Raw genomic sequence first — 12,227 nt, forward strand, 5'->3', positions numbered from 1 at the left:
ATCTTGAAAAAAAAATAAACAAAACCCCATTGAAACTGTTTCCTGAAGAATTATTTCCAAACTGTAAATTAAAAAAGCAATATAAGAAAACAAATATCAAAACTCTCAGACTGATCACAATTGAATGATATCTTTGATCCACAGACTTTCATCTCTTTTCTCAAATGAATTTTATAGTTCTGATCACCCATGGCAAAAACTTGAAAGGTAATTTAAAAAATACATAAAAAGAAATCTCCTCTGACTCAGTTATTATGAAATACAAGCCACAGGACCTGGTACTAAGGAAGGATGGTAGAATTATAATGGGCTAATTCCTTTGTGTCTTTGTATTATTTTAAGGAGCCATGAATGAATTATTTAATGATGTCCAGATTTCTTTTGATAACTTAGATGTGGTTTCTGCAAAAGAGAATCATACACAAAATCATAGAATCATAGGCTTGCAGGACTGGAAGAGACCTCAAGGCCATCTGGTCTAACCTGTATTTAACTAAGCATTCTTCCTACAATATTGTCAATAAATAGTCATATAACCTTTGCTTGAAAGCATTCAGTGAGGCTTCAATCTTCTAAAATCATCATACTTCATTTTGGAACTAGTCATATTATTTGCAAATTATAGCTTATATCCAATTTAAATCCACCTCCTTCTAGCTTCTAACAGTTTCTCCTTGTCATGTATTCAGGGGCTAACTATAACTAGTCTAATGCCTTTTCCACATGTTAGCAATTCAAAAAATTGCAGATTCCCTCCCCACAACACACAACTATCCCACCTTCCAAAAACCTTCTCTCTTCTAGGGTAACTATCCTTAGTTCTTACTTTCATTAAAAAAAAAGTTTAGCTATTTTTAATGTGAATTTAACAGTTATCAACAAATACTCATTTTAGCATATTAAAAAAAAGAAACTCCTACCAGAAGCTGTGAACTTCTATTATGTGTATTTAAAAATGATATTTTATATATAACTTAAAGTAGCAACAAACATGATCTATTTTTCTCATTTTACATTTCTTTGTTTTCTTCTTTGCATTTGAGAAGATTTTATTAATACTATTTTGGGTTATATTTATCACTACCCTCTACTTTATTCCCCTCCTCCATTCCTTCCTTGTAATAATTTAAAAAAAATCCTACTTCTTTCAACTGATTTTCATATGGAATGGTTTCTTAACATCTCAGCATCCTGACTGTCCTCCTTTCCATTCACTTAAGCCATAGATGTGCAAAAGCACATTGTATTAAAGTGGTTGTACACTCAGGAAGTTGTATTTTATAAAGGCAATAATTTATTAGTCATAAAGGACATTATTTTTATTCATCTAAGAAAATTAAAACAACTCAAGTATCATGTAAAAATCCATACTGTAAAACTAAAGGAATATATCATGTGATAAATTTAAAACACAAATCACTTTTTAAAAAGTCACTAGAATATATCTGAGGACATCTGGTCATCAATGTCTTCTCAAAACCATGATATCCAGAACTAAACAAATTAATATAGATATGGTCTGACCATGGCAGTGTACAGCAAGATTACTATTTTTTTTGTCTGTACATTATGACTCATTACATATCCTTACTTTCCTCCCCTCATACTAAGTTTTCAGTTCACTATAAATATATCATATCATATTTAAAAGATACATATCTTTTTTAGTATGAAGTGTAAAAGTTTATCCATTCTTCCCCACTGTACTCCATAACACAAAATAAATATTTCTCAAAGGATAAAAAGGGTGACACATGATAGAGGAGGAAGGGTTGGAGAGGAAGATAGAATAAAGTGAGGAATCTAGGCAAAACTAATAAAGTTACATTTGCTCTGGTTTTTGTGTCCTAAAATGCTACTCTTTGTGACATAAGAAACTAGAAAGTTTTGTTATGCTTTTGTATTATCCTATGATGTCAACAGTTCCAAATGGGTTGGCAAGTCTCTCAATATTCTGTAATTCATACTTCTTAGCTCAGCTGTTTAACATAGGAATTAAAAGCAAAAGATACAGACCTAAATTACTTCAAAAAATGAGTGGATCAAAGAATCAACCAAAGAAAAAATGGACTTATCTAAAAAAAAATAACAATGAGAAAAAATACCAAAATGTTTTTGATGCCACTAATGCAGTCATTAGTGGAAAATTTATAATTTTGAAAGCATTCATTAAACAAATAGGAATAGATATGACTAACGACCTAAGCACATAAATATAATGGAGACCCCATAAACAAAAGCAGAAAAAAACTCTTGACAATTAGAACAGAAGTAAACAAAGTGTAAAATAAAAGATAAAAATAAGAGCTAAGTTTTTTTGGGAAAACTAACAAAAATCAACCTATCTTTGGCTAGCCTAATTTAAAAAAAAAATAAAAAACCATAAATTGTCCAATAAAAGATCAGCAAAATAAATTCATAAGAGAGCTGATTTAAAAAGAATTTTCAGAACCTAAAAAAGTCAGAAATAAAGAGTTTGAAGGGAATGATTTTCTATAAAAATCCAAAAAAAGTACTGAAATTAATGAAATAAGAAACTGAGATCTTAAACTAGCCACCTAGAAAGTAAAAGTGAGCAACCCAAATTGGGATTAGGGAAGAACTGGAATTATTATATTAGATATCTTAAAGTGATTAATATCTATTACAAACAAATCATTTAAAAAATCATTCCATCTAACTCTTTTTATGAGATAAAGTTGGTTCCAATAGTTAAACCAGGAAGAGATAAAGCAGAATAGGATAATTAGAAGCCAAAGACACTAATGCACATTAACTATATACCATAAAGACTATATTGAAATATCCAAAAAAATGTACTATGGAAAAATTTGATTTATACAATGGAAGCAATGATGGCTCAACATCAAGGGGAAAATCAGCATATTTTCACATTAAAACCAAAAGTAATTAAAAAAGACACATACCAGGAGATGCAGAAAATGTTTTTTTAAGTACATTTATTTATGCTAAATTCCCCAAAATATGTATAGAAAGGACATTTTAAAGTGATAAAATATATAGACATGTATAAAAAATATAGTACTAAATACAATGGAGAAACATGAGAAGCTTTCACAATAAATATGAGTAAAACAAGAACACTCCACTTTCCCCCCAGTATCTGACATAGTTATAAAAATGGTAGTGATAGCAATAAAATGAAAGACATATGTGAAAGATATACCCATAAGAGACAGAATTATCTCTATCTGTGGATGAAATGGTGGTTTACTTAGAAAATCTCATAGAATTATCAAAGAAATTAAGTGAAATAATCATTTCAGTAAACTAGCAGGAAACAACTTAATTCTAAAAATCAATATAACCATGGCAAAAGTCAGGAGGAAATGAAAGAAAGAGAAACCTGACTTAAAATACTTTCAAAATGAATAAAATATCTAGAAGTCAATCCATCAAGATGCACTTTAGAATTAAATAGTTTTACAAAATATCCTTATAAAGATAAATAATTAGAGAAATATTCATTGCTTATGACTCGGTTAAAAAGTATAGAAAACAAATGGGTTACATTAATGGAATGCAATATTACTGTAATAAACAGTGAATAATTGAGGAACCCAGAGAAACATGGAAATACTTGTATGAATTGATGAAGAATGAAATAAGTTGAACCAGGAAAAACTATATGCAAAATGACTATAATAATATTAACAAAAAGGATAAGAAAATGTGCTCAAATGCTGCATAATTACAATGATCAAATTCTTATCTTCAGAAAAGAGATGAGACATTATGGTCCAACTCTTTGCTGTACCTTTAGGACTTTATGCCTTTTCATCCACTCTGCAGATGAACTTCTTATTATATGTTGTCACCCCAATTAGAGTGTGATCTCCATGAGACCAAGGTCAGTCTGTTTTTTTTCTTTTCTCACTTAACATAATGCTTGACACATAGTAATAACTTAATATATGCCATTCATCCATTCTTTCTTATGAAATATTGCATATGTATTCAGCCTCCTTTAATGGGTTAGTTTTAGTTAACTGTTTTCACTTTTCTTCCTTCCCTTCCTCTTTACTCCCTTTCCCGTCTTTGCTTCCTTCCTATCTTTTTTCTCTCCTCTTTCTTTCTTTTCCTCCTCCTTCCTTCCTTCCTTCCTTCCTTCCTTCCTTCCTTCCTTCTTTCCTTCCTTCCTTCCTTCCTTCCTTCCTTTCTTCCTTCCTTCCCTTTCTTTTCTTTCTTCCTTCCTCCCTCCCTCCCTCCTTCCCTCCCTCCCTCTCTCTCTCTCTCTCTCTCTTTCTTTTTCTTTTCTCTTTTTTCTTTCTTTCTTTCTTTCTTTCTTTCTTTCTTTCTTTCTTTCTTTCTTTCTTTCTTCCTCTCTTTCTTTCTTTCTTCCTCTCTTTCTTTCTTTCTTCCTCTCTTTCTTTCTTTCTTCTTCTCTTTCTTTCTTTCTTTCTTTCTTCCTCTCTTTCTAACAAGAGAAAGCTTAATGGCTAAGGGAGAGGAAATATATTTGGAAATGACTGATGCAAAAATAAAGAGAATGAATATGATATGTAAGTGAAGATTCTATCAATAATGAAAAATTAAAAGAGAGATAGAAATATATCTTCATTTTAGGGTTTATGTTACAGTGGAAAGAGCATTAAACTGGGCATCAGAGAACCTATGTTCAGATCACAAGTGTTATTTACTAGCTACCTGGACTTGGATCAAGGCAGGTTCATTGTACCTGCTTCATTTTCCTCAGCTCCACAGTGGGATTACCTGACTCATCTTCCCAGTTCTTTTTTTTTTTTGGCTTTTTGGAGGGCAATTGGGGTTAAGTAACTTGCCCAAGGTTACATGGCTAGTTTGTGTGTGTGTGTGTGTGTGTGTGTGTGTGTTTGTGTGGGTGTTAAGTGTCTGAGGCCGGAACCAAACTCGGGTCCTCCTGACTCCAGGGCCGGCGCTTTACTCACTGCACCACCTAGCCCCCCTCATCTTCCCAGTTCTAAATGCTGTGATCTATTCTTACATGTTACAAAAAGATTTTTTATATCTTTGTAAACCTCCTGCAACTTTTTCTTATTCCCTTAAGATTTTTGAACACCTTGATGGCAAGGATTGGTGTATCTATCATGTCTAGTCTTCCCAGTGCCCATCATTGGGTTGGACCCCCAGGTATGCCATAAATGCTGAAGGAATGGAATCCAAATCAGAGAGCAGAAGAAAAACAGCCCTCTTTGTTTTCAGGAGATGTGACAATCTTCATTCAAGTGTTTATTTCAAAGCTGCTCATAAAGTAGCTCCAGTCTAATCTGAACATTGCACACCTGTTAATAATCATCGTCTACACCTTCAAAGTGTATACTCAAATGTGTTAAAAGTCCCTGAAGAATTGATTTGCATAGAAATAAAGTTGAAAGTGAAATCTCTGAGAATACCTCCAAGTGTGGATGTTATAAATAATGTAAACAGCAAAACCTCTCAGTGAAGTTAATATGTGAAATCTCCTCCACTTCCTCACCATGGCAACCAAAGGAGGGGGAAAGAATATTTAAGTTTATGATAAAATGAACATTGTTCAGTTCATTTTCATTCTCTCATTCAGAAGAGGTAAGCAGACTTAGAGGCAAGGAAGCACTCAAAGATTTCCCATATAGTAAATTTCTTTTTGCTATTAAAAATTAATATGTAGTGTTTAGAGCAAATAGCCAATTATAATTAAAATCTAAATGCAAAGCATTTCAAATTATCTACGTGTATGTACATACAGGCACAGTTGCTATAAAGGAAAGTTTTGTTTTGGGATACAGTATATGATAAAAGAAATGTTAAAAGGAAATTACCTCAAATTCAGGCTATTGAACTCCCTTATACTAAATTTTACCTCACTTCTTGCCAAGGAAACACAGATACTGGTTGCAGGGGCCCTAGAGGTCCATCTGGACCAGTACCTTCATGTTGAAGGTGAGGAAATGGAGGCACTGCTAATCTAAGCTATGCTGTCCTCCAAACCTATCCCACCTCCCAAACTTCTCTATTTTCTTTTCCCTTGAGGGCAACAGTATCCTTCCAGTCACCTAGATTCACAACCTCAGCCTTATCCCTAACATTCCCTCTCCCTCATCTCATAAATAAATAAGTTATTGGATACTGTCATTTCTCTCTCTTCAATATCTCTCAAATATGTCCCTTTATTACTTCTTACATGGCTACCACCCTAATTCAGGCCTTCATCACTCTTGCCTGGACTATTGCAAAAGTCTCCTAATTGGTCTCCCTGACTCAAGTCTCCTTACCCCCTCATATCCATCCCTCACCCAGATGCCAAATTGATTTTCCAAAAGTGCAGGTCTGACCACATCATTCCTCTGCTCAAAGTCCAATGGCTCCCCAATGCCTCTAGGATCCAATATAAAACCCCTTTTGGCTTTCAAATTTTATTATACATCATTCCCTTTACTGCATCCTAGTGTGAGGGCAAACTGACCCTCTTTCTATTTCTCTCATGGTGCTCCAACTTCTGTCACTATACCTCACCTCTACCTCTTTGAATCCCATATTCCCTTCCAAACTATGCTCAAGCACCATTTTCTACATCAGGCCTTTCCTGACCTCCCCTGTCCTTCATATTGATTTTTCATATGCTTGTATATGTAGCTTTTCTCTCCAGGTACAATGTAAGCTCTTCAAGCACAAGGATTGCTTTATTGTTTGACTTTTTATCCCCAACTCTTAGCACAATGACTCTCCCCTAGTAGGTGCTAATTAATATTTGGTAATTGTTTGACTAAATATCTTTCCAAAGTTCACTCTAGTACCAAGTGAAGAAATCAGTACTCAAAACTCATATTCTCATACTTTAAATTCAGCATTTTTCCACTGAAAAATATTACCTCAATCAATCAATAAAATTTTATTAAGAATCTATGTGCCACATACTCTGTGCTAAACACATCAATAAATAAAATCCTTGTATTGAAATCTCAACTCTCTTTAGAATTTCTCCACTTCCTTTATTCTGAATATTTTTCTACTTGCAAGTCCCCAGCCCCACATGTGCCATCATATGAGCTTGCTAAATTCCTCCCCTCCACATTTCAAAATTTCTGTCTCTACCTATATTTTTGTTCTTCTTTATAATCTCAGAGGAAGAGGTATTCTTCCTAGTCACCAATTCTTTTTTTTTTTTTAAAGCAATCGGGGTTAAGAAACTTGCTCAATAACACGGCCAGTATTATTTCTGGGTGTGGTGCTGAGTATCTGAGCCTGGATTTGATCCAGGTCATCCAGACACTGGAGCTGATGCTCTTACTCGCTGAGCCACCTGGCCACCCCTAAGCAATTGGGGTTAAGTAACTTGCTCAAGGTTACATGGCCAGGTGTTTCTGGGTGGGTGCCAAGTGTCTGAGCCCGGGATTCTATCTCCAGGTCTTCTTAACACTGGAGCCGGTGCTCTTACTCGCTGTGCTACCTGGCCGCCCCACCTACTCACCAATTCTAGTCTCATGTATTTGTGTCCTGAATCCATTCATACTTCTCTCCATTCATTTCCCCACCCCCACTCTCATGCTAAGTCTTTGTTTAATCCATTATTCCTTTCCTTTAGACTTCAATTATTTCTCTCTCCACTGGCTCACTCTCCTTTTCCTACAAATATATAATTTTTGCTATCCTAAGAAAATATTCACTTTGCCATTCTATTTCTTGAAACTACCTCTATCCTACCACAGGATAGAGAGGATAGTCACCCCTTTGAAAAGTTCTGTAAAAGTGAACCAACAGATGAACTTCTTCATTTCCTCGAAGAGGAAAGTTCTTTTTGGAGTGGTTTTGCAAGTTTAGAAGGCTTAAATTGTCTGCCTTCCATGGAGAGCCTAAACCATAGGGTAGAAGTATAAACCTGGGTGAGATTATCTAAGGCCCTGTGGGAGAGAAGGTGGACAGAATGGCAGTGTTACATCCACTGCCACCCAAAAATTTAATTTCCTCTTGAGGGGAGTTTTTAGACTATTTGTATGTTTTCTGTGTCTATTCATGGACTTCTGTAAGGTCTGAGTCTTTGGAATTTTCCATGGTGTGAAATGAAGACTGTCCTTTACCATATATGTGTGTGTGTGTGTGTGTGTGTGTTACCTTAAGTACTATATATATATATATATATATATGTATGTGTGTGTGTGTGTTACCTTAAGTGCTTGTGTGGCAGATAGAGACCTTATCACTCATATTTGTGGAAATATATACATGAGTCTATTTGGAAATTTCCCAGATTAAATTCCAAATGTGGGCTTATGAACGAAAAGAGAATATAATGCTTTGGGTTCAACATCTGATAACAGATCTCATTTTTGTGGGTTCCAGAGTTTTAGTGGAGGGTTGGACATCAGGTGAAATGAAAAATGAGGGTTATAATTCCCTCATTAACCATCCTACTGGGTTTGTCATAAGCTAAGTGCTTTGTAAACTTTGAATCAGTATGTAAATGTGAACTATTACCTACTTCATGCTGGTATTCTGTGAATCAAATGTGATAATGCAAGAGTTTCCTCTTCCAGGAAGACTTTCTTGATTCCCCTAGTTTTGAATGAAATTCCTCTCAACACTGACAAAATACTTCTTTTGTAACTCTTATTTACTAATCATGGTCTGCCTTACATCTGGCAAAATACCTTGGATAATACCTGAAATTTATACAGCCATTCAAGGTTTTGAAAATACTTTACATATAGCATCTTATTTGACCCTCATGATAATCCTCCAAGTAGCAGCAATTACTCTGCCCATTTTATAGATGAGGGAAGTGAGGATGAAAGAGATTAAGGGACTTGTTCATAAAGATACTTATCATATGGTCACACAGAGCTTCCTGATTTCATGTAAAGAATTTAATACATTACATTGTGCTGCTTTGTAAGCATAAGAGGTGCTTCTTAAAACCATAACAGGTCAATATGCTTTTGTTGACTGAGAGTTCCTTCCCATCAAAAAATAATTCAAGCTAAACAAAATAAGAGAAAGAACAAGTTGGCTCCAACGAGGATATGTGAGAAGACACCTCCCTCATTCTTTTGCAGTTACTTGAATGTGGAACATTGCCTATGTTTACCATTTGTTTTGATGTATTGATTGGTTTGTACTTTATGATGACAAACAGATTGTAGCTCCAGCTTCTATTCTAATGCTTTCTGTATTTTCTAAAGGCCTAATTTCTGCTTCCTGGGTATATTTCCACATACAAGGATTGTGTGCTGCAATTGGGTGAATTACAAATCAATACTTGGCTCACTGCTGCTGAACTGCTTATAGTGTCAATTGCCCTGTATAATGGGAATGGGAATTTGAAGATCTTCCCTGCCCCTTAATAGGCTGACTGTATTCACATGGAGCCCTGTGGTGGGAAGAGTTTGCTGAACAGGCAGAGCAGGAAGTAGATAGAGAGTAGGAGCAGTTAGAGCTGAGAGAGAGAAAGGATGCAGGCAAGAAGACAGTTAGGCTTGTGAGTGTTTGTGGGAAGGCTCTGGGATGGTGTTGCTCTCTGAAGTAATAAGGTGTATTAATTTCTTTGTTGCTATGATGGATTTGGTTTTCTGGTGTTGGGATTTGGCTTTCTGGTGTCTAAGTAAATGTTTTGTTTCTGTCTTACATATAAAGAGTCTGTTATATTTTGCAATTAAGAACTATGCTGGCATATTCATAATCGCCAGCTGGTGCTGTGAATATTGTCATATCAACAAGAAGAAATCTGAACAATGTCAAGATAAAGTGACTTCATTATTCTTTTGGGGGATTTTTGCGTTTTATAAGACATGAGATTTTAGAGCTAGGAGAAACTTTAGGGGTTATCTAGTCCCACCCTCCCTCATCCACCAACTTATTCTATAAATGAAAAGATTTGTATCCAAGGTCACACAACTAAAGTGGATCATTATTCTAGTATAGAAAGGACCTCAGGGGCCATTTACTACAATACTTTCATTTTACAGATGAAGAAATTGAGACTCAGAAATTAACTTGTACAAGGTCAAAGAGGTAAGAAGCATCAGAGTAAAGATTTGAATCCAGCGCTTCTAATTAAAAAACAAAAATCCAGGACTCTTGCCACTAAACAATAATGAGCTAAGGAGGGAATATCAACTTATCGCCCAATGGTAATGGCTTGGAATGTTAGGGAAAGTATTTTACCTATTCATTTAGAGAGAAGTATTTTACCTACTTTATGCACCCCTTCATCTCCCACCTTGATGCCGTCCTATGGACTTCATCAGAATCTCATTTTCCTACAAGGCCTGAATTGATCAACTTTGAAACTCCTATCACCCAAATACCCCTTGCCCTTGATGTTTCTCCCTCCCTCTGATTGGAGGTTATAGGGTAGATGATGGGGAGTACCCCCCTAACATCCTCTATTTAATGAGGACACCAGAGGGAACAATGTCTTCATTTCCCACCCAGCTGTGCACTTCATCATGCCCTCCTGGTACCACCTTCCTCCCCTTTTCAGCTTCTTTCTGTGCATTGTCTTGCTCATTGAGGGCAGGTGCTGTCTTTTCCCTTTCTTTGTATGTTTACACAGTGCCTGGCATACCACTGTTGTTTTTGTTGTTCAGTCACTTTCATTTTTATCTGACTCTTCATGACCTTACTGGGGGTTTTCTTGGCAAAGATACTGGAATGGTTTACCATTTCCTTCTATGATTCATTTTTCATTTTACAGATAAGGAAACTGAGACAAACAGGGTTAAGAGACTTGCCCAAAGTCATATAGCTAGTAAGTATCTTGAGACCAGATTTGAACTCTGGAAGATAAGTCTTCCTGAGTCCAGGCCTGGCAATCTATCTCCTGTATGACCTGGCATGTAGTAGGTGCTGAAGAAATATTTATTGATGTGACTTGAATCTTTGTGCATCTGAAGCAAGTGCCTCATATTGCTAAGATTGTCATTACATAATGTGTTTGAGATTATATAAAATTTGGTAATGGTTTGAATTATTTTAATGTCTTCATTTATCTGTATTATTTCATATATTTTTCTTCCTATCCATATTTGTCCTTAATATATATATTTATAGTCTATCTACTACAGGCTAGAAAAACTAATCATAGGGGCGGCCAGGTGGCTCAGCAAGTAAGAGCACCAGCTCCAGTGTTGGGATGACCTGGGGATCAAATCTGGGCTCAGATACTTAGCACCACACCCAGAAATAACTGGCCATGTAACCTTGAGCAAGTTACTTAACCCCAATTGCTTAAAATAAAAAAAAAATAAAATAAAAACTTTACCATTAAAAAAAAGAAAAAGAAAAACTAACCATATAAACAAGCTTTTGATAAACTCTCATTTGAATTTGTAGTTACTACTTACTTATCCTTCACTTTTGATGTTTAGGAGGGCCATGGCAAAATGCAAGATAATATACTCAGGAAGACCTCAAAGAAGTCATAGTAACTCCACAGATCTTCCAAATGCCACCTTATAAATCTGCAGCTCTGTCTCAGAAAGTCAATAGGGAAAATCACCTTCCCCTCTCTTCCTTCATCCTATGCTCTTTTTCTCCAAATATCCAAGAAGATGTATACTTACAATCAGGAGGCATCTTTTCAGTAAACAACTGGCAATATTCCTTAAGGAGTTCAAAGTTTTCACGATTAATGTTTTCTTGCAGAGAGACATCTCCAAACCTTAAAAGAGGAGAGTAAAGGTAATGAGAACAAATTGTAATCATAAAGCTTCCTAAAAAGAGGATCTCTGTATTTATGGATTCTCTCAATAAGAGATACTTCGATTCAGTCCAACTTTTCAATTTTCTTTAACCTCTGAATTTTTCCCACCCTTCCTTACAATCAGAAAACAACCTTTTTCTGTTCTGGGAAGAAAGATTGGGTGTGAACTTCCTTATTTCCTTTTTCTCTGCTTCAAAACCTCAGTGACTCTTGGGTTGCTTTATTCTTTCTCTTCTGTGTTGGAACGGTGAAGACTCCTCAGCATGCCTGGCCAAGTGCCTGTTTTCTATCTCTTAAATCAAATACTTGCTTCACTTTGAACTCCCCCAAATATTCAGACCCTGATTTTGTCATGCCATCCTATTTGGTCTGTGTCTCTGGACACCACAGGGATTCTGTCACACCTACTTGGATTCCATGCATAGTTTGTTTCCTCTAATTTGATTTGGAACCTTGGGCTGACAATGGTTTTGTCCTTTTGATCCCACTGATTTCTCATGGAATGAAATTTTATGCTTTAGATTCAAGTATTTGACAACCACTAATGATA

The 12,227-nt window shown here is 35.5% G+C and overlaps 1 protein-coding gene across 5 annotated transcripts in view; it reads right to left on the reverse strand.

The window, feature by feature from the left end:
• Window positions 1-12,227, reverse strand: part of INPP4B (inositol polyphosphate-4-phosphatase type II B) — a 1,018,353-nt gene that overhangs the window by 95,321 nt on the left and 910,805 nt on the right. For all 5 annotated transcript variants that reach the window (XM_069105434.1, XM_069105431.1, XM_069105430.1 and 2 more), the window contains one exon: window positions 11,538-11,635. In XM_069105434.1, the coding sequence (XP_068961535.1) occupies window positions 11,538-11,635 (98 nt within the window). The remainder of the gene's footprint in view (window positions 1-11,537; window positions 11,636-12,227) is intronic.

Source organism: Petaurus breviceps, unplaced genomic scaffold (genome assembly GCF_028583685.1).
Source record: "Petaurus breviceps papuanus isolate PSGF00001 unplaced genomic scaffold, PetGlider_PUasm1.0 76, whole genome shotgun sequence".
NCBI classification, from domain to species: Eukaryota; Metazoa; Chordata; class Mammalia; order Diprotodontia; family Petauridae; genus Petaurus; species Petaurus breviceps.